We start from the raw sequence: 23799 nt of genomic DNA, 5'->3' as shown, positions 1-23799 counted from the left end.
TTTCACTCATCTTTGCAGCTCCAGTGTCTAGGACAGAGACTGCGACAGAATGCGGATGGAAGGGGTTAAAACGCCGGCGCAGGCCCACTCTGTGCAGGGACGCGTGTGCAGAGCAGAGGAGCTGCAAAGGGCTTCCGTCCGCTGCGGTGGAGCGTCCACCACAGATTGCCATGTCTGTCTTCTGAGGCCTCTCGGTGGCATCAAGCCACGAATCTTTCCACTCTTCAAGCTTAACCGTTTGTGCTAACAAGGGCTCTAGGGCTGCTAAGTTACACTATAGAGCCCAGTGACGAATGGACTGAAAGGACACCATCCAGCTTCTATTCGGTCATAGAATTCCGCACCCTGCCACTACTGCAGTCTAGAGAAGCTAAGACGGACTGGAGAGCAGAGGCAAGGCAATGTAGCGCCCAAAGGGCCCCAGCATACTTACACTCTATTCGGCAGCATCTTTGTATGTTGGAGTACTTCCTACCAAAAGCCACTCATATTCTCATATTTTGATCCTTTCAAGTGTCATGGGTGAACTGGGAGGTCCTGGGTGGTGTGACCACCGGATCATCACAAGGTTGAAGGCTTACTTCTCTAGAGGCCCACCAGGAGAAACACGATTTTCCAGAAAGTTAGCTATTGAAAGCCTACAGTGGTCACTGGGAGTCAGGGCTGACTTGATGATGACTAGCTTTGAGCTTAATCATTTAAAAATGATCCCCATTTTTTTTAATCAGCAAAACCCCTCAACAACTTTGAGACTGCAATAGGGAACATGAGTTTCTCCTCCAGAAGCAAACTGAGATTTTTGACTAAATTATCCCTACTGCATTGTGATTGGGACACTTTCTACCAAATGGCCACCCGTGTCCGGAGAACATCTCAAGTCAGTGACTTGCTCCCCCACCCGCGCCCCCAATTGGTTTCTGAAGAAACCAGTGAACCCAGTGGGAACATCCTTGCAACAAACATTGCAAACATTTACTTTCAAAGAAGAACTAAGCCCTTCTATGTAAAAGGAGGCTGCAACAACTGCTTGCAATTCCAAAGATCAAGCATCCATAGGAAGGGCCGGGCTCTGATCTGTGCTGGCCTCTGACACTAAGCCCCTGGAGGCTGTCATTACAGTCAGTTCACAACACATATACTAAAAGCCAAACAACAAAACAAAAACAAAACCAAGCAAACAAATTAAAAAAACAAACAAAAAAGTTTATTTACAGCCAAACACTTAAAACTGAAAATCTGTATCCTGGATTTCTGATACTTCCACAGTCTCTTGCTCAAATGCAGCAGCAGCAGCAAGCAGGGAGGCCAATCCAGGGGCCAGTCCAGATGATTTTACCAAGCGCCTCAGCCAGGAGGAAGGCCTACAATGAGGGAGATGTGAAGACTGGTGAGGGAGGGAAGCAGCAGCTCACAGCCAGGACGCTGCTGGAGGGCCAATGCGCCCAGCATTCCTTTACCCTCCCAGTCCTCTCCCAGAGAGCGCGGGTCTGATTCTTGCCACCCCCAAGACCTTTGTCCCCAGAGAAGGGTGGCGCAATGTGCGGCACAGGAATCAAGGAAGGAAAAAGAATACGGGAAGAAGGAAGCTAACATTTATGGAGTTCTGGCCATGCCCAGTACCTGGTTGGACATTTACTCTCCACCATTGCCTCTAAGCCCCGAAGCGTGCAAAGACTGCTAGATGGTGGAGGGATTTTTCTGGTCTACTTGGCTCCAGAGCCTGTGTCCTTTTTGCCAGACCTTGGTGGCTCCGTGGAGCTTAAGAAAAATCTTTCTTCCTCGAAGGCCAGGCCTTGGTCACCAGGGGAAAGAGAAAGCAAAAGCCACATCCCTTGTTTATGGCCACGGAGTTAGCTGCACTAAGACACACGTGAGTACATTGCCACACATCCATGTGGCCACACCTCTCCTCCTCCCGGATGTCATACTGCAGGAAGTCTCACCCTGGGTTTTCTAAGTGTGTCAAAGAATTACACAGTGCCCCAGGGCCTGAGCTCTCTCGCAGGCCAGGCATTGTGCTGGTCGGTCAGCATAGTCTCCACTCCAGCAGGTCTCAGTCTCTTGGAAGACAGATCAACACATTTGTGTTAAATGTAATGGAGAGAGGAACCAGGTGGGTGGTAGCCCCTAGGACTGGAGAAGGAAGAAGAGGGACCAGGGCAAGTTTCCCAAAGTGATGGCAGTCACAGCTATGGGCAGGTTCCCAGGAGGAAGTAGGATTAATTAAAACAACATATATACAATCTGTATTATGCGAACACACACACATATGTAGGTAGATAGGTAGAAATGCCAGAAAACAAAGTCTCTGCTATTTTCACTCTGCAGAGTTAAAAAGAACAAGCACGAACCTCCATGCCATGGGTCGATGCTGACTCATTGCAACCCTCGAGGATTCTGGGCTTCTAAGACTGTCAACTCTTCACAGGAGTAGAAAGCCTCGCCTTTGTCCTGCTGAGCGGCTGGTGGTTTTGCATTGCTGACCTTGTGGTGAGCAGCCCATAAGGACATAGCCCCAATGACACCAAGGCAGAGGACGATCATTTACAGTATGTGTTACTGAAGAAATTTCTAAAGCAGTAACTTGGAATGCCTAGACCATAGTGTACACCTCGACACTGTCACTGATTTACCTTAGACACACAGGGCTCTCCCTTTCTTCGGGTTAGGGCCCGCTGGTATCCACTGACAGGTGGTCCGATGGGTTATTCTGCAGTGCACTTTGCTGCGACACTAACTAGCCCGGACTGCAATGGAGCCATTCTCTCCTCCCTTCCCCTTTCAGCTGGCAGGGCTGCTGACTTTGGGGGCAGGGAGTGCCACACACCCAGCACACATGTACATTTGCTGCCAAATCTCTGGGTTCCCTACACACCTTCACATAATCACGTGGAACCGCTCCTCCCTGGCTGGGACTCCTCTCTGGTCTCCAGCCCACCCAGATTACAGTTTACCATAAGATCGTTCCAGCCCAATACGGCTCCTGTTGCCCCTGGAGACTGGGTATCTCCTTCAAGACCTACAGAAGCGCCACAGACTCTCCTGGACCAGGAGGGGAAATATACATACTGCCCGATGCCCTGCCCAGCCCATCCCTCAGGTAACTTTTGAATTTCTTAGAGCAAAGGCCTCCCCCAAGGCTCCTCTCATGCCTTTTCAAACCTTCCTGCTTCGGCCACACAGACTCATGTGTTGTTTCATCCGTCACTGCTCTGGCCTTTGTGCACGCTGGTCCCCATGCCTGGAATACCCTCCCTAGGTTTAGCCACCTGCCAAGCTCCAGTCTTTCTCAGACTCAGCTGAAGCATCACCTCTTCTGCCCGCTTTCCCAACCACTTCAGGCAGATACGGACACTCATCTTTCCTGTATCTTGTCTTAAAACCTCTAATCCAGTGCTTTATTGTACTGTAACTGTCAGCTTCCCCACAAGACTGTGAGCCTCTCGAACTTATATGCCACACAAGCCACGGTTGTGGAATGAAGGATGGAATCAGCTCACTAGAATAGAGGCTATATTTACCATCCATAAGAACAATTCATTTTTCAACCTACCCACTTTTTGACCTTGAAATTTGCCTTTTCCTAAGCTATAGCATCTGCCCGTTCCTATATGTTGTGCTAGCAACATATTTTTTTCTAAGATGTAACATTAAAGATATTTGTCCCAGTACCACCTAAAGCATCTAAATGCTTATAGCATACATAGCTTTCTAGTTCCACTAAATCAAAATCTCTAAGGGAGGAACAATGAACTGAAGAAAGCTCGCCATCATATTTTACAGTACAGATAAGACATTTCCATTATTGCTGGAAGGATTGTCAGTTGGATGTTTGTTTTCTGGGGAGCCTCTGGAATGCTGAATGGCCACCCAAGAACTATCTGCTGGGGTGCAGGCTGAAAAGAAGGGCTCCCATGGGCCAAAGCTCGTAGAAGCTGCTGATGCTGGCGAGAAAGAGGGAAGGGTTGAGTATTCCCCTCCTCATAAATAAACTGCCCAAAAGGATTTGAAGTAACTTCACTTGCAGAAAAATACAATAAAGATCACACATCAAAAAAGTTTCTAATAAATGTTATCCATTTGATCATCTTCTGCCTCTGGCAGTGATCAGTGGTCAATCTTTAGATGGAAAAGGACGGGAGGTCAACCTTAGTGACATTACAGCAGAGAAAAGAATGAGAGAGGGGAGTGGCGGGCAGGTACTGAAGGGAGAGAGCAAGCTGACTGCTGGAAGCCGCCGGTACTGGCTACAGGAGAGCTCAGGGTGTCAGCTGGGCCTGAGAAGGGACCTGTGGCTGACGATAGAGGCTCGTGTGCAGTTCCTAGCACACATGTGTGCATTCCAGCCTCAGCATGTGTTCACACCAGCTCCCTGCTGAAAATGCCTGGCATTCTCCCTCCCACGTCGTTCATGTATTAAATGTTTGCTGAATGCCTGTCAGTGCAGATGTTGAACACAAAGTAAGTCACGGACATCTGCACAGTCATTAAAATGGCATTGCATTCGACGGGATCTCCCTTTGGGAAAAGGGCAGAGTCCTATTTTATAGTCTACAGAAACAAATTCTATATAACTTTAACAATAACACCTAGCAATATTAGAAAACTGTATAAATGACATAAGACTATAATAAAAACAAACTAGGAGCCCTGGTGGTGTCGTGACTAGGCGTTGGACTGCTATCTGCACGGTCGGCAGTTCAAAACCACCAGCTGCTCTCTGGGAGAAAAACTGGGCTTTCTATCCCTGTAAACAGTTACAGTCTTGGGAACCCACAGGGGTCTCAGCACGGACTCATGGCAGTGAGTTTGCCTTTTGGTTTTCTATAAAAGACATCATGAGTTGAGATAATAAAGACCTTCTTAAATGAGATACAAATTTTGACCGCATCAGAATTTAAAACTCCTATTTAATAAAGAATATCATCAAAGTTAAGACAGGCAACACATTGCCAATTTTTCTTCAACTATATTCTGGAGAGAGCAGTTATAATATATTTTAAAAGTATTATTCATAACTACAAATGAAAATAATTTATACCATTTTCTACCCTAAGAGCAAGAATTTTTCCTAATATATTGTATACTGGTATTAATTATACTGGCATATTTTATGATAATATCAAGATGAAAAAGGCACTTACATGGAAATGTGAACTGCCAAATACAATTTGGATGTATTAAAAGAAAAAGTGCAAAAAATAAACTTAAAAGTGTATATGCACTTTAACCCATAAGTCTACTTTTGGATAGCTAAAGATATATTGGCATATTTACACAAAGAAACTCTTATTTCACTGTAACATTGGTGATAAAAAGAGAACCATCTTATCAACCAGAGAGGGGTAAAATAAACTGTGACATAACCACCCTGTAGAATTTTATATACTAATCCCAAACCCACTGCCTCATCTTTCTCCTACAGAGCAGCTGATGGGTTTGAACTGTTGATTTAATGGGTAGCAGGCCAATACTTAATCAACCGTGCTACCAGGGCTCATCAAATATTATAGAAACAAGCATAGCACAAGAAAAACAGAACACACTGCCACTGAGTTGACACTGACTCCCAGCACACTACTACAGCACTGGGGCCGGGGAAGAACTTTACACAAACGGAAAGGAAAATCCCCACGGCATGATACACAGAGGTGAGGGGGAGAGGAGGATTTCAGCACGATGTCACTTTAACAGAACACAACCACTCCCAGAGCTGGACAGGCTGGACAGCTGGACATTTCCCAACCGGATAAACGGGACCTCGGAGGGGAAGCGAGGCATGTTGCCACGGGGGCTCTCACTTGATCTAGTTTGTATGAAAATGTTCACAATGCAATCATACTCTTCATACATATAAATACGTAAACCTTGATGGGATCATGGTGTGTCTTGTGTGTGTGTGTGTGTCTTCCTTAAAAGCTCTAGTCACTTTGGGGATCAAAAAGGAGGCAGGGAAGCGGGGAAGAGGGACAATTACAAGGGAAGGAAGAGGGAAAGAAAAACAAGGATCAAAGGAAAATGATAAAACAAGAATATTAATAGTGAATCTAACTGCATTTGGGTATCAATGTACTATTCTGCCAAGTTTCTGCAGGCTTTAAAATATTAAAAAGTTTTAATATCTTTTGCTGCGCTCGAAGTTCTGATCTGTTTTCCATGTTATTGTAGTTAATTAAAAACCATCCTGCATGAAACCCAGGGTAGGTACGTGTATGGAGAGTAACTGGGAGCTAATGATGATGAGTACAAGAATGAAGAAATGTCCTCACACCGATTATGCTGATGACCGTACACCTCTGCTTGATGTGGCCAACTACTGAATGAGGCGAATTATAGAACAATAAAACTGTTTATATATAAATGAAAACAATTGACAACATTTTCTACCCTAATAGCAAGAAGTTCTTCTTATTATTTCTCACATATCTAATAGTGGTCAAAAACAATAAAGGTGGTCCCCTCTGAGAGTCATCTGATTGATCATATCCTCCTGAAAGGTTGTAAAATCGCTCAATTCTTGGTCCCTCCCCCTCCTCCAGGCCTACTTATCACACTCAGAACCTAGCAGTATGATTGGAAGTGCGTTTATGTGAACTGAGATGTGTGACATGTACATATGAGGTTGACAAACACAAAACCAGGGTCTGGAATTACAGCATTAATTGTAGTAAAAGGCATGCCAGGCGCATCTGTCTCCTGGTCTTCTTAGTGGCACCTACTGAGTGGGGAGTATTGTCGACCTGCCAGAGCGGTCTTCAAACAGGTAGGCTATAAACTACAAAGTGATACAAAACCAAAGTCCTCTCCTGTCTGTTTCTCTTTTGATCCTGACAATGACCTTAGAAGATAATACCACGATTAGACTATGCGGAAACTGAGGCTCAGAAAGGGGGATGAATTCTTCAAAGCCATGCAAGGAAATGGTCTCAATCCCATGTCTTCAAACCTAAATTTCTTTGCACGAGACCATGCTGCATTCTTTGGGGTATGATGCCTAAGCAAGGGAAGAAAGACAGACTCACCTAATACAGTTCACATCTCCCCACACTGTGAGATCACCACAGGCAGCTTGGGCTTATTGTTGGGGCCCGTAGGGACATTCTAGAAAACAAAGCACAATGAACATTCATTCCTTCACACATGCATGCATTCATCACACACTTACTGATTCCTGCCAGACCCTGTGCTGAGGATGGAGGACTGAGATCGAAATGACAAGCCACAGCCCAGCAAACAGATAAAGCACATGGGACAGATCAAAGAGAAAATGGAGAACATTTGTAAAATATCTAGCCTATGGTATGTAATGATATAATTAAGCTACAAAAGGGAATTTCATCACTGTAAAGTGCCAAATTGTTAGGTGCCATCTAGTCACGGCGACCCTCTGCACAGCAGAATGAAACACTGCCCGGTCTTGCACAGCCCTTGCTAGGTTTGAGCCCACTGGTGCAGCCCCTGTGTCAATCCACCTCTTCGAGAGTCTTCCTCTTTTTGTGCAGGTGCCAAGCGTCAATGTCCTTCTCCAGGGAAGGGTGTCTCCTGGTCAGATAGATGTTTACAGTATGTGAGTTGAAGTCTTGCCATTCTCACTTGTAAAGAGCATTCCTGGCCGTACTCCTCCGACCCAGGCTTGCTCGTTCACCACACCAAAATTCAAAGGCATCAGTTCTTCGACGGTCTTCCTTCATTCATTGACTAGCAGTAACATACATGCCAAAGGGTCGTGGAAGGATTCACAGGAGGTGACAGCTGAAGAGGGCCTAGAGGATGAATGAGTCTCCAAGAGGAAGAGCGGAAAGGAGCGCAGCCTTCTCGGAAGAGGAAACAGCACGAGCAAAGGCAAGGGTGTGGATCGCACCCTGCAAACAAGCTGTGCATATTGTATTTAAAGAAGAGCTGGTCGCATAATGGGATTAGAACATAGGGCGGCACACAGGTAGAAGGGGCCACAGAGAGGCGGGCAGGGACACCAGATCATTAAGGACCTTGATATAATGCTGAGCAGTAGGACTTTATCAAGCATGTGAAGAGGCCAGCATGGGACAACGTGAGTGGGGGCATGAGAGACCAATTTGGGGAGGCATCTCTGCTCTGCATTCCAGGGAGTCTATGTCAGGGAGCCAGGAAGAGTGGGCCTAAGGACTAGAGCCCATTGGCCCTTCTCTAGCACCTCCACACCGCTCAGGTACCACCAGACCAGAAAGGAAGGACTCACCTCGATTTTTCTCATCACCAGAAGTCCGTCGATGATTTTTCCTGTAGGAAGAGTATGAGCTGGACTTCATTCTCATTTGCATACATTCTCCATCTCCCCACGCCCCTTCTCAGTCATGATCCTCTCTCACCTGACCTTCTGACTAGATTCAGGACACCGAGGTTCAGAGGGGGGGGAAGTGTTTTGCGCAACAAAGTCACATCTAGTTAAGTAGCAGAGGTGGGCCCAAGCCCAAGCCTGAGTGATAGCAAAGCCCCCTGAGCCCTGCTGGCTGTGTGTGGCATTTCTTTAGCGTTCCCCCCACCAACACAATGTACCCTCAGTCATCACACAAAACATCAGCCGGGCCCTTTGTTCCTGCTACCAGTCTCTAAGCCCACGCCTCCCCACCTTCCCACTACTACTCAGAGCAGTGAAATCAGAGACTCTGGGGACTGACTCCCATGGGAGCCTCCCTAGGGTGAACAGGGCCTGGAACAACGGAACAGGAGAGGGCTCACCAAACACCACGTGCTTCCCATCCAGCCAATCGCATTTAGAGCAAGTGATGAAGAACTGGCAGCCATTTGTACTGGGACCACTGTTTGCCTGATGGAAACCAAATATATTGGCAGTGAATTTTCCCCGCTAGTCTAGCTGACGGGTAACACATCCGAAAATCTCATGGCACTGAGGCTGGGAGAGCAAAATAGGCCCTGATTGGTCCGGTTTCCTTTCAGCAAACCTTCTTTGAATAACTACTTTGAGGAAGACCTCAGGCCAGGGCCCACGGACACAGACAGGAACAAAATATACACCCCCCGTCTACGAAGAGCTGGAGCCATAACAAATGCATGGGCATTTCTCCTACCACTGAGCTTTTATGATGGGAGCAAACAGAGGGTACAATTTGCTATTTTAGTCTAATACTAACTATAATTAGAGTACAGTTGCATCTTACCCACCAGCCAGCCACACAATAAAGACGCTTTGTCCAAACAGCTTTGCACTAGACCATAAAAATGGTAACAAATGTTCATGATAATCTTAAGAGGGCACAGGAAGCAGTTATGTTAGCGCTCTGCCAGGAAGGAGTCTGTGCCTCAGTAATGATGTTGATGCTTGACAAGGACACATACTTAGATAGCTATGCACAAACCCTTAATTACTGAACTGTACAGGAAAAAGTAGTATTTAGATCGAGCCTCCAGAACTCTGCAGCCTCATTCCTTCTCTTTCCTCCCTTGAAACCGTTTTTCTATTGCGGTGTTTCTCCATGCCCTACAAAAGAGCAGGCTGCAGCTACAACGTGGAGTGACCGATACATTGTACAGGGGCTTTCCTCCGAGGGTACTTTTGGACGTTATACACTGATCTACCCAGACTTCCTTTAATATGTTGCAGTCAGACTTTTGCAAGCTGAGTTTAATCAGCATTGCCTCACAACAGTATGAGCACAATTATAATAGTTGTATTGCATGCTTCCCCATTAAAAAAAAAGTTTTTCGTTTTTTTGAGTAGACAATGGAAAAAGTTTAATAGGAAGCATAGGCCTCATACAAGTCATGCCGCTGAGACAAAACTGAGTTAGCAGCTAGCCTTGATCAGAGGCTCAATGGATTTCAACTGGTGGCTTTCCATGCAAACAGCAGCGCGTACGAAATACTGGAAGTGTTTCAAGCTACTGTCGAAGGATGCGCTCTAATTAGGGGTTTTAGATTCTATTTCTGAACTCTCCCTTTAAGTTATTTTTGTTTTCTGTTAATGTGCTCAGGAGACTTTCCTCAGTGAAAGCAAGGGATGGCCTGAGGCTGCCAGAGTAGGCTTTGTTGGAATGGAGGGATGGAATGCTCAGGGAATTCCATTCCATTCTACTGACCGATTGTTGGTCTCTTTGCTGCTCCGTGCACCAACATTTATTAGTAATCAGGCACAAAAACAACGATCCAACATGCCTACAGCGCACACACTGCTCTCAAGCATCCATCGGTTCAGCCTCCCAGCACTATGGTTTCCTGGGTAAGAACACACTCTGGACCTATGGGGCCCCACGGCCAGGCCCCACTCCCCGCTGCCCCTCCCCCACCTGTGTGGTCAGTCCTAGGTTAGTCACAACCTCTCCTTGCCTCAGTTTCCTCATCTGTACCAGACTCAGAGGGGCAAGGAGAGGATCACAACGAATGAATGTCAACAGAGCGCGTAGGAGTAAAAGTCACGGCCGGCCGCCATTGTTCTGACCGTGCTTCTGTCATTTGGCCGGCGTTGCACTCAGGAGCCTGTGGTGAGGCCAGGAGAGGCCTGCCGGAGGAGGCACGCTGCAGCCTTCTGAGACAGAGTATGTGGCTGCACAACCAGCGCCGGTCTAAGAGGGGAGAGGCCAGGGCCACCCACACAGCGGCACAGGTCACTGCCAAGTCCAAACAGATGTGCTGGCAGCAGGGACACCACTCGGCACCCTTCCCCTTGCTTGCCAGCTGTGCTGTCCAAAGGGGGCTTGGACACTGCTGGCTGGACTGGCCCCACTCCGCCTCCCAGTTGCCTTCTCTGCCCTAGCCTCTCCGTTCTGATCTGCCACACACACTGCAGGCAGGGTCTTTTTCTGCAACAGTGACATGGCACCCCCAAAATGATAAGGTTCTCCAGAGTCTATGAAGGGAAGTCCACAAGTGGCCTTCCTCGGGCATTTAAAGCTCTTTCTGCGCCAGACGCAGCCGTCTCTACTGGCCATGTCCACCCTCATCCGCTCGCAGCAACCCGCTCACTCTCTCTCCGGTCCGTGCGAACGCCCTGCCTTTTCATGAGCACAGAGCGCCGCGTGCGCTGTTACCTGCACTTGAAATGGCTTCCCTTCCCTTGTCACTGGTATCAAGTCCTTCATGAGCTCTACCAAGCCTGCCCCAGGCCTCAGCTGCTAAGATGCGCACACCTGTGGGCTCCCCCGGAGCTTACGCTCCAGAGCTTCTTTCCCGTCCACCCACTGACAGCGCGGACTGCAATCTACGGGGCTGTCCTTTCGCACGTGTGACCGTCCTATAAAATGTAACATCTCGAGGGCGGAGGCCACGTTGGGATGCTCATGACTTACGAAAGGCCGAAGCCAAGTGGAAGAGCTATCAGGACAGACTGCATGTGGGGTCAAGAGGTGGAGACTGGGACACTGACAGAGGAGGGAAAGGGAACAGAGAAGGAGGTAAGGGGAGGGGTGACCAGAAAGCGAAGGGCTGTGTGGCGAGGGGGTAATAAGGGGTCTAAGTGAGGAGAGCTGTCAATCTAATCCCAAACGTTGAATTCGACCTCATCACTTACCATGGACAGCAGGCCTGGGGCTGAGTGTCTGAGTTTAAAATTTTCATCTGCAAATGGTCCTCGGTAAATACTGGCAACTCCAGTACCATCTCCCTGAGCAGAGAGGAAGGGGAGAAGTGTTATTGACTTGGGGTGATTGGTCCCCAGGAGCCCATAGAAAGACTATTACTGGACTTAATCCCTAGCTTCTCAAAGATCTACTTGCTGGTCAGCTAGCGCTTCATTGCCTTCACCCTATCCTAGAGTCAAAGCAAGCCCATCCAAACCCATCACAGCACACAAGTGGTAAAACTGCTCACAGCTGAGCCTCCAGAAAGATACACTGAGACAGAGGCAAAGTAAAAAGCAAGTTTCGTGATCACACATCTATCCTTGCCATTCCTAGATTTTTCTGCCCAAGTTGGATAGAACTGCTGACTGCCACTCCCTGCCCAAAACTATACAGGAGGGTGGGTGAGCTCCTGGTAGTTCAAACTGTGCAGCATGGCATCACCGTCCCAGCCAAAGGAAGACACCTAACTCACGCTGGACCAATCAGAGTTCCTTCTCTGGGAACCTAGAAGTGGTCTAGCTAATATCCTGGGGGTTACAATCGTAACATCGACTCTGGAAGCTGGAGCTGACTATCTTCCACAGCTGGAGCAGAGATGGGAAAGAAGACAACAGATGTGTAGGGAGCACTGGAGAGAGACAAAAGACAGCTTGGTTCTATGTGCTTTTCCAGTTCCCATTCTATGTCTTCCTCTGGGTAAGGCACATGAAACACCTCGTTAACCTTACCATAAATCCAAATTTCTTTCCGAAAAAGCTTTGCTTGCATTCTCTCTTTGTTCTTCCAACAGCCCATGGAATGAGCATTAATATCATGCTCTCCATTTGTCCAGTGTGCAAGCTGAAGTCAGTCTCACCAAGCAACCTGACCACAGCCCTAGCAGTAGCTAGAGCAGTTCCTGGGCTGTCTGTCCCCATCCATGCTCTTCCGTGCCTCTGAGCCATCTGTCCCTGCTGTTCCTTCTGTTTAGAACACCCATCGCTTGCTTGCCTCTTTCCCTTGCGGAAGTCCCCTATGAATTCAGGACCTTCCCTCACCCCCACACGAGGCCACAGCTCCCTCCTCCTTCTTTTATAAGATCCTGAGCTCACTATAAGCCTCTCTACTTACTCTAAATATCTAGATTGAGAGGCAATGTAAAAATCTCTATTTTATGGGTTCTGAAATCTGAATCCTGCCCTGCATCACATAAAAGTTAGGTATGAACTTAAGCAAGTTATTATTCCTCTTTATGCTCCAGGTTCCTCATCTGCAAATAAGAATGAGTCCTACCTCATTGAAGATTCAGAATACTAAAGGAGCTTCTTTTCATGCTGGTTGAACTTCATAAACATTATTAATGTTCCAAGAACCTGCCGGACTCTCTGTAAGGAGTGTGGCAAACCCCAAGCCCACAAAGTGACACAGTACAAGAAGGGCAGTGACTCTGTGTGCCCAGGGGAGCGACAATGGGACAGGAAGCGGAGTGGCTATATGGTGGGCAGACTACGTCGGTTTTCAAGAAAAGCTAAAACTACACAGAAGAGTGTTTTAGATGTGACTGCGATGGTCCCCACTGCAGAGCGCAGAGAATGGCGCCTATTAAGAGAGGGCAGCATCTGAACTGGGAGGAGACAAGAGGAGAAAGGCCCAGGTGATCCAGTTCTAAGCTTCATCATGGTTTGTTGACAAAGCAATAAAATGCTGATGTTACGTTAAAAAAATAGTAATGGGTAAATTTGAAAAACAGCTGTCCGATGCTTCAAGTTACTATTGATGACATTTCAATCACCAGCCGTGCTTGCTACGAGTGGCTCTCAAGCCGAGACAGGCACCAGATTCGGCTGAGGGCTTTCCAAGCACAAACACACGCAGCTTCTGCAGTGATCCCGAGGTGAAGCCCTGGTTAAGAACGATGGCATTAGACTATGCTGAGGCTCCTTGGAGGCAGAGCGTACCTTTTCTCGGTATTGCTGGGCAGACTAGATCAGAGGCTGGCAAATTGTGAGCGCATCTGGTGGGCTGCCGTCCTTTGTAAGTAAAGTGTTAGCTGAACAGGCATACCCCTTCATTGACGAGTTACCTAAGGCGGCTTTGGGGAGTCTGTGTTTCAAAACCAAAGCAAAGATGCTCCCTGAGAGAACAATGAGGCCAGAAATATGTCGGGCCAGAGAACCCGTGTTGGCAGTTGCTGTGGGCAGGCACCGACTCCATGGTAGCAGCTGGCTTTCAAGCTAAACGTGCAGTTAAGAGGCTGAGTCAGCTTATGAGCCTGGAACTCACTGGACAAGATGAATAAATGAATGTGAAGCAAATTTATTCACATTAACTAAATGGTAGAGGATTACTGTTCATAAGCCCACGTGTGTATCACTATGTGTGAGCTTTCTACTGACAAGGCCAGCATGGAAAACCTTATGGGGAAGGCATTCGACAAGCCCTCACCCTCATGAAAAGCCGCTCAACATCATTAGCCATCAGAGATGCAGCTCACAGGCATGATGAGATACCCTTCACTCCCACCAGGAGGGCTAGGATTAAGAGAGAGAGCACGTAGCAGGTGTTGATGAGACGCGGGGAAACCGGACCCTCTATCCGTTGCTCATGGGAGTGCACAATGGCATAGCTCTTGTGGGAAATCATGTGGTGATGCCTCAAGAAACGAAAAAACAGAACTGCCATGTGACCAAGTAATTCCACTCGTGGGTATGTAGCTCCCCAAGACTTGAAGGCAGGGCTCAAAGAGACCCGTCCACCAACGTAAACTGCAGCACTAGTCACAGTAGCCAAAAGTGGAAACAACTTCAATGCCCATCAACAGATGAACAGAGAAAAAGGTGGCACAGCCATCCAGTGAATACTATCCTGCCAGCAGGATAGCTGAAGTCTTGAAGCATGTTAGTGTGTATGGAGCTGTAAGGTATTACAATAAATGAAATAAGCCAATCACAAAAGGACCATGATTGTATGACCTCACCTTATATAAGAAGACAAGAAACGTCAATGGTATAGAGACCACACTTATCAGTGTTTATCTGGGGCAGGAGCCAATGGAATCAGGTCATTCCACTGACAGTAACCTGTAGGGCGGAGTTGGGTTTCTGGGCTGTAAATCTTGACAGGAGCAGACAGGCTCACCTTTAGCCTATGGAGCAACTGGTGGTCAGCAACACAACACACAACCCACAACACCATCAGGGCTCCCTGCAGGATAAGGGGGTGAATAGTGATGGCGGGAAAGGCACTCATTAAGGCGTTGTACGAAGTGGAACTGAGAAAAATCACATGATACAGCTACTACACCAACAAGGGGGAGAAAAAGAAAAAACAAGGAGCCGCTAGGGCTGCTTACACACAACCAAACACCCCACAAGAACCGGTTTCTTGGTTTGGAGATTTAGGGTAAGTTTCCAGGGACTCCCTAATCAATGAGCTAATCATGTGTTTATGGGGCCCTGGGGGTATAGCGGTGAGTCTTTGGGCTGCAATTGACATGGTCCGCAGTTCGAAACCACTAGCAGATCCAAGGGAGAACGACTGGGATTTCTACTCTCGTAAATAGTTACAAGTCTCAGAAACTCAGAGGGAGTTACAATGAATCAGCACCAACTCCATTACAGTGAGATAATCTTTAAATCTTAAACCAAAGTATCCTCTGAAGTCTTCTCAAAAACGAACATGAACTTCTCTAGTAAAAAAGGTCCACCTCACGGGTTAGGCTGCTTTAGGAATTCTCTACATGGGTCCAAACCAACAGCAGCAATTCAAAAGATCATATGGGAACCTCACGGGGCAGTTGAGTTCATGTTAATAAGGGAGGAAGAATGATGATTATACAACGAAAGAATATAAAAATGTTACTAAATTATACATGTGGAAAACTATTGTCTTGGTCTATGTTTTGCTGTGTATATTCTCAATAACAAATAAAATTTAAGAAAAAAATTTAAACATTTGGAGCATAGTTCTATGCTGACTTGCACGGGACAGTGGTGTCGCGGTTACACGTGGGCTGCAGCTCCCGTTCAGCAGCAGCTCAGTGGGAAAAAGACCGGGCTCTACTCCCATAAACAGACACCCACAGGGGCCGCTACGAGTCAGCATTGACTCCCTGGCAGTGAGTTTGGTGTTTGGTATGGTTATAAGTCAGAATCAACTTAATGGCAACTGAGTATTATTATTATTTTACCTTTACATACTGGAAACTTAATGGTAACTAAGAACATATATATAAGGGATAGAAAAAAACTTCATTTTCAATTCCCCAATGAATCTAGAAATTCATTAGTTGCTGAAATTAGGGAAAGAACAAAATTTATTATTTTGAGAAAACAACAGAAAGCAACTTAACTCCTCAATACTCCTGGAATGACAGCCTCATGGGACAGTTAATGATAATGTTCTACAACGTCATTTGGTGAGTAGCACTGGGGTCTTAAATGCTTGCAAGCAGCCATCCAAGATACAAATATTGGTCTCTTCCTGTCTGCAGGAAACAAAAAACTCAAGGAAGAAATGAATCCACAGGACTTAACGAATGGTCCATCCAAACCACAGCCTCTTCTAACCTAAGACCACAAGAACTAGATGGTACCTGAACACCACTACCATCCAAACCAAAGATACAATAAAACGTATCACTGATGATGGGAGAAATGTGTAGACCAAAAGGCAAAGTCATTAAAAAAAAAAAAGACCTGATTTATTGATTAGTGTTTCCCAAAATGCGCAATGCCCTACCACCACCCCTCTGGGGAGGCGGGTGGCACTAGGCTGACCAAGGGAGGCTGAAACAGACACCTATACTTATCCTGGATTATAAATTATAGTACAAACATTTTTAACTGTTAGGGATATGGGCTGAATAAATCTGAGAACACATTGTCTAGAGGAAACCTCAAGACTATTGCCACAAGATACTCTTTAACTGATAAGATTTATAGGTCACCTATCAGCCAAATAATAGATTGGCCTTAAAATAAACACTAATAACCCTGAGGAATGCTCCTTTAAACAATCAACTGCACAAGAACAAACGGTCAATATTTACACAAAAGCAAAAGTGAGAAGGGAAGATGGGGTGAAAAATCAGATGAATAAATGACAGGTGGGATAAAATTGCTGAGTGCTGACACACTACTGGGATTGTAACCAATGTCACGGATCATCTTGTCTCTGAAATGATGAATGGGAATCTAATGTGCTGTGTAAATTTTCACTTAATACACTATTAAAAACAACAACACATACTGGATTGATCAAATAAATTAGTTGATAATGGAGTATTAGACAGTTGTTAGAAGACATTTACAAAAAAAAAAAGACATTTACAAGACTTTAGGACATGGAAAAATGCTGACAAGTACAAAAATGTTAGAAAATATATGTGCTCATAAGTCTGTTAAAAATTATATACAGACACACATATATGCAAAAGTAATATAAATGATTATCATCCCAAATGCCAATAATATATTACCTGACAGGTGAAATTGAGGGTGATTTTCCTTTTTTTATTGGCACATAACCTACGTATCATAAAGTCAACAGCTCAATCATATGAAGAAGAGTTGTACATAGTGCATAAGCAAATGTGGTGAAGAAAGCTGATGGTGCCCGGCTATCAAAAGGTAGCATCTGGGGTCTTAAAGACTTGAAGGTAAACAAGCGGCCATCTGGCTCAGAAGCAACAAAGCCCACATGGAAGAAGCACACCAGCCTGTGTGATCATGAAGTGTCAAAGGGATCAGGTATCAGGCATCATCAGAACAAAAAAATCAAATCATTGTGAAGAGGGAAGAGCAAATTGGGGACCCAAGACCCATCTGTAGGCAACTGGACATCCCCTTACATAAGGGTCACAGACGAGCCAGTCAGGGTGCAGTGTAGCAATGATGAAACTTTCCTCTAGTTCCTAAATGCTTCCCCCTCCCCCCCACTATTATGATCCCAATTCTGCCTTACAAATCTGGCCAGACCAGAGGATGTACATTGGTACAGATGGGAACTGGAAACACAGGGAATCCAGGGCAGATGATCCCTTCAGGACCAGTACTGAGAGTGGCGATACCGAGAAGATGGAGGGAGGGTGGGGTTGGAAAGGGGGAACCGATTACAGGGATCTAAATATAACCTCCTCCCTAAGGGACGGACAACAGAAAAGTGGGTGAAGGGAAACATTGGACAATGTAAGATATGACAAAATAATAATTTATAAATTATCAAGAGTTCATGAGGGAGGGGCAGGGGAAGGGAGGGAAAAAATGAGGAGCTGATGCCAAGGGCTTAAGTGGAGAGCAAATGTTTTGAGAGTGTTGAGGGCAACGAATGTACAGATGTGCTTTGCACAATGGATGGATGGAACGTGATAAGAGTGTATGAGCCCCCAATAAAATGGTTACAGTCATCACCACAACCAATTTTAGAGTAGTTTCTTCTTTCTTGCACTCATTGCTTTTAGCTTCCCACTTCCCCCAAACCATCAATCCAGTACTCTCTCTTTAGATTTACCAATCCTGGGTCTCATTGTGTAGAAAAACATACTTTAAAAAACAACAACAGCCAATAACCAAGTTATACAGGAAAGCCGCAATCAAAAAGAAAGTAGAAAATATTAAAAACTAAAACAACCTTAAAATAGGTCAAAAGGGAGATCAAATGATAAGGTATTAAATTTTAACCTAACTACATCTGTCTTAACCCACTTTGCCATGCAGCGTGCATGCAGGACAGCAAGCGCAGTCAGTGATTCTCTTCTTTGCACTAGTCTTTCCAAGCAGTAACTAATGTCTAGCCCTGGAACCATCAGCAAGTGAGCGGATATACGTGGGTCAAACCCCAGGAACCTATGGAGAGAAAGGAAAGAAGGCAGCCTTTCTCACTACCAACAAAAAAGAATGTAGTCACAAGCCCTGCTTCCTTCCACATGGCTAGGAGTGGTCTACCGGGGCAGGCAGTATAAATAAGGAAAGTGGGCGTCCGGAGATGGGAGGAGGTAAGGGCAGGGCAGGCCAGTCTAAAGGAATCGTTAACCTCTAAAGGGAGTCGTTATCGAAGTCCAGCTAATGGGCACTATACAGAAAATGAACCCGAACGATGTGCCCATCTACTATTGCCTAAAGAGAAATCAAAAGGACAGAATTTTGTGGTTAAACTTCTCAACTTTCAACATCATGCCTATGAAAACCTGATTTGTGCTAAAACCTGCAGGTTTGTAACCCTATAGAGGCTGGGAAAGAGAGGCATCTTAAAACCTCATGAATAATAAAAGTAAAACAAGAAACATGGACAAAGGATGTTTCTTGGAGTCAAGAAAATACCAACACAACTACATAATAACCAAATATTACTGAGTAAATCAGAGTGCTGCACAGAAATGAATGGGCAACGAGAACAGCAGCTGTGATTTTCAAAAAGTGCCTTATTTGGCACCATCTGAGGTGGAAGGGTGGTGGGCTATAAAGCTTACCATGGGGACACATTCTGGAGAAACATGCTTGTCTGTGAAGGAATATTCCACTAGGTCCTTGGAGAACAGAGGAAGTACCCCCTTTAGGTATCTACCTTTCTTCCTGATTGCTTCCTGAATCAACTTCTGATGAAAAACACAGCTTTTCAGGCTCTGGGATACCAGCAGTGGGTGTGGGGGAGCATTTGTACCTAAATTCTAAGTATTTTTCATGTAATTTTAATAAGTGTGGGTCTGTCGGCAGAGCCAAGCATCTTATGGCACAAATTCCAGTTTCTGGCTGCGGTTTGCACCATGAATACTGGTGAATGAATTAAAATGCAGATGTTTGTCACCTGGTGGTAAATAGTAGCTAACATTCCTAAATGGTCTCCCTACCACTACCCTCCAAACTCCATCAAACTGGATTGTTCTCCAACCTGAAGACTGGGACCTGTAGCAAAAACAGCAGCCATGGTAGCAATAACAACAAACCTACAAGTCTCTGATAAGAAAGGATTAGAACTTACATTTACAAAGTCTCCACCCTGGATCATGAAATCCTTTATGACCCTGCCAAAGAGAGAGCAAAGAATTCTGAGAGAAAGAAATATCTATGCTTTAGAAACACAGTAGTGTTAGATTAACTTGGATTTCAAATTTTATCACTTTGGCTGCCCATGTGATTATTCTCTTCTGTGGTGAGTGAACTGACGGGACAACTGCCCATACAAGGGGCTTCTTCATTTATGAGCTGGTACAGGAACAGAACTAGGAGGGACTGAAGCCCTGCAGGAAGAACTCCCAAAATAGCTACCAAAACAAATGGCAACTCAAGGGCTCGATGACAATTTTGGGGAAAGCACCACAGAGAAAGTCTGTAAGATGCTACCCAGGATCTGCTACACACACAAGGGTTGAAAAAGTGCTGGTTATGTTATCTTTGCAGGGTTCTTAATCTTTCCCAGCCTCCTTTTCCAAACTGTAGAATGTAAATAACACCTACCAACTCACAGGAATGGTAGGAGGGCTAGAGACCATAACTTAAAGTCAACTTGCAAGTGGCCTGTTAATTATTGTTTTTAATTTCAATGAGGCCTTTGAGGCAGACTCTGAATGGAAACAATGCTACCTGGAGATTGCCACTGTCATTATCATGAAAAATTATCAACCTAGGATAATAATAATCCAGGGCACTTCAATAAAAATGCCTGGGAAAATCCCTTAAATTATCTTGGAATTCTATTTTCCCCGGAACTTTTTAAAGCCCCTGTGTGTCTATTTTAAGAAGGAGGTATAAATGGCATCAGGATGTAAGGTGCATACACTTATGAGTGCAACTATACTGAAAAATAATCTGCATTTACCCACACAAGGTAATGAAAAAAAACAGAATGTGGGAATCATGGGTAATTTCTATTCTGAATAGCTAAAAGGAATTCGTGGAAGAGTATAAGCAGTTACAACACTTTAATAAGTTTTCAAATGAGTTACTGAATCCATAAAAAATGTTCTTCCTAAGATCTAAGACTTACTCTCTGGTTTTCTCTTTCTAATCCTCCAAGGTGCAATCCTGAAAGCTCCCAGGGGGAGCTGCCAAAAGCTTACCTGTGGAAGGTGCTTCCTTTGTATCCTATGGGAACCCCATCTTTTCTACAACCAGAAGAGAGATTTGGAATGAAAACCGGCAATCATAGAACTTTCCAGGGTAACACACACCCGACTCAAAAGGGCTTTTCTAAAAATAGCTGAGAGCAGAGGTGAGAAGTGAAAAGAAACTGCAGCGACACCTCTCCCTGGGGTGTAACGCCCTAACCCAGTGTCCAAACGCTGCTGTGCGTCCCAGCTGGCTCAAGATCCCCAACAAGAACAGGCAGTAAAGGCAACCGTGTCGGAGACTGACCTGAATTCTCCCGTGCAGAATTGCCTGAAAGGAAGAGGGAACGATTCAATCATCATGACACCAAGGCTGTGCAAGCCTCTCCTCTGGGGAGGGGTGGGCACAGGCATTAAAGCCAGCTACTCTAGAGCCAGGTAGCCCCCAACCCCGACCCCCACCCGCCAAACCAATGTCCCGACACCCAGTCACACAGACCCTCAACAGAAATTGGCACAGGAGCAAACAAAACGGGAACGATCTGCACAGAGCGATCCCCAGAGGTAGGAGACGTCTCAAGGGCAGGCAGTGAGTGGACAGCGGCGGGGGATGGTCAACGATGCCGCAGGCGGACTGGGCCTGGGTTCCGGCCCGGTGGATCCGGCAGCGCTGGAGCATCTCCTTACCTAAAGTTCTCCGCCGTTTTCGGCACGACGTCTGCAAAGAGCTCGATCTTCATGCGGCCAACTTCCTGCAACCCGTAGGAGACAGTCGGAAAAGCCCGGGCCGAGCGCGGCAAGGCCCGGCCAGGAGTGGGAATGCCTGGCCCACCCTCCCCTCCCACGCCGCGCGCAACCTCCCTCCACTGCCTTTCGGTCTTCGGCCCAATCCTTCCATCATCGGGCGCCAGACGCGGCAAGAACCCGCCTCCTCCCCGTCCCGCCGCCAACCGGTCTGCAGGTGGCGGCCCATCTTCCCTCTCGGCCTCCCGGGCTCGCCACGCCCAGGTTTGTGAGTTCCCGCTGCGGCCCCGCGCAGGCCCCCGTCGGCGCCGGGCCGGGGGGCTGCCTGCCCCTCACCTGGCCGCCGATGCTGACATCAAAGAACACCACAGGGTTGACGGGGCTTGAATTTGCCACCGCCATGGCTCCGACCCGGAAGCAGAAGGAAGGAGAGCGGGAGGGTCACACACAAAAATTGAATCCCAGCCCTGCGGCGCAGGCGCAAAGTTGGCCAAGGCCGGACCCCGCCCCGACGCCCCGCCCCGACGCCCCGACGCCCCGACGCCCCGCCCCCGACGCCCCGACGCCCCGACGCCCCGACGCCCCGCCCCCGACGCGGTGGGCTCTTGACCGCAGTCCTCGCGAGGGACTCCGGCGGCTGCAGTGTTTCCCGGGCCTGGGTAACCCCGGTGTTCACGGGCGGCTCGCGCTACGAACGAGGGAGAAAGCCTTTCCATGCTATTGTTCAAGGTCTGTGAGCATCCAGTTCCCGCAGCTGTACCAAGTACCCACTGCCACTCGATTCCGATTCAGCGGCGCCAACTACAGGACGCGGTAGAGCTGCCCCTGTGGGTTTCCAGGACTGTCACTCGTCTTTCTTCTACAGAGCAGCTGGCGGTTTTGAACTGCTGACCTTGTGCGTCTCGGCCCACTGCGTAGCCCACTGCTTAACCACTACGCCACCAGGTCTCCTTGTACCCAGTGCAGGCACGCGTTGTGCTCACTCAGACTTGGACAGTTTCCAAGGTGTTTATCAGCTCTTCCAGCTAAGGCCTTGAAGTTCACACATGGTGTTTCTTCTTTAGTCTGTGAGGTTCAGGAAGGAAAGGACTCTGGTTTGCACATTTTCAACATTGAAGACAGTCTGGTTCATGGGGTACCAATAGCCAATAGCCAAACCTTCCCTGAAGTCAGGACATTAGAATTTTAGTTCTGGTTCTGCCACAGAGCTTCCACTTAAAAAAAAATCATTTGTATTGAAGGCTCTTACTGATATTATAACAATCCATAAATCAATTATATCAAGCAAACTTGAGCATATGTTGCCAGCATCATTTTTAAGACATTATCTTTCTACTTGAGCCCTTAGTATCAGCTCTTTTATCCCTCCCTTTCCCACCCTTGTGAACCCTTGATAAATTTTTTCATAATTTACACTGCTGTATCCCTTCGCCCACATTTCTGTTGTTTGTCCCCCTGGTGGGGGTGTTATACACCCATCATTGCTATCTGTCCCCCTTTCCTTGCCCCACGCCCCCTTCCTTCATGGTATTGCTATTCCCATTACTCTTTCGGAGGGGCTTATCTGTCCTGGCTTCTGTGTGTTGAAAGCTCTTATCTGTACTGATGTACACACTCTTGTCTAGCAGTATTTGCAAGGTAAAACTGGGGTTATGAGATTAGGGGAGAGGAAGCATTAAAGAACCAGAGGAATGTTGTGTTTCCTCAGTGCTATACTGCACCCTGACTGAATAGTCCTTTCTGTGTGACCCTTCTGTGAGGGGATGTCCATTGTCTACAGTTGAGTCTTGGGTCTCCACTCTGACCTCTCTCCTTCACATTGACCTAATTGTTTGTTTTTGATTTTTAATCGTTTTATTAGGGGCTCATACAACTCTTATCACAATCCATACATACATCAATTGTATAAAGCACATTCATACATTCATTGCCCTTATCATTCTCAAAACATTTTCTCTCCACCTAAGCCCCTGGCATCAGCTCCTCATTTTCCCCCTCCCTCCTTGCTCCCCCTCCCTATGAACCCTTGATACTTTATAAATTATTATTGTGTCATATCTTGCCCTATCTGACGTCTCCCTTCACCCACTTTTCTGTTGTCTGTCCCCCAGGGAGGAGGTTATATGTAGATCCTTGTAATCGGTTCCCTCTTTCCAATCCACCCTCTCTCCACCCTCCCAGTATCGCCACTGACACCAATGGTCCTGAAGGGATCATCTGTCCTGGATTCCCTGTGTTTCCAGTTCCTATCTGTACCAGTGTACATCCTCTGGTCTAGCCATATTTGTAAGGCAGAATTGGGATCATGATAGTGTGGGGGTGGGGGAGGAAGCATTTAGGAACTAGAGAAAAGTTGTATGTTTGATCATTGCTACATATCACCCTGACTGGCTCATCTCCTCCTTCTGCAAGGGGATCTCCAGTGGCCTACCAATGGGCTTTGGGTCTCCACTCCACACTCCCCATTTCATTCACTAT

At 46.6% G+C, this 23799-nt stretch overlaps 1 protein-coding gene across 1 annotated transcript; it reads right to left on the bottom strand.

Moving 5' to 3' along the window:
• Positions 1-1182: 1182 nt before the first annotated feature.
• Positions 1183-21809, bottom strand: PPIH (peptidylprolyl isomerase H). Its single transcript, XM_075554775.1, has 10 exons — positions 21658-21809; positions 21265-21329; positions 20885-20908; positions 20590-20634; positions 19512-19554; positions 11504-11596; positions 8719-8806; positions 8219-8259; positions 7023-7101; positions 1183-1361 (listed from the first exon to the last, which is right to left on the bottom strand). Exons 1-9 carry the CDS (start codon positions 21721-21723, stop codon positions 7033-7035), a joined length of 534 nt encoding a protein of 177 aa, XP_075410890.1. The 5' UTR covers positions 21724-21809; the 3' UTR covers positions 1183-1361; positions 7023-7032.
• Positions 21810-23799: the final 1990 nt, after the last annotated feature.

This window comes from Tenrec ecaudatus, chromosome 1 (genome assembly GCF_050624435.1).
Source record: "Tenrec ecaudatus isolate mTenEca1 chromosome 1, mTenEca1.hap1, whole genome shotgun sequence".
NCBI lineage: Eukaryota > Metazoa > Chordata > Mammalia > Afrosoricida > Tenrecidae > Tenrec > Tenrec ecaudatus.
The sequence above is the reverse complement of the archived record's forward strand: the minus strand, read 5'-3'. Positions and strand labels throughout refer to the sequence as shown.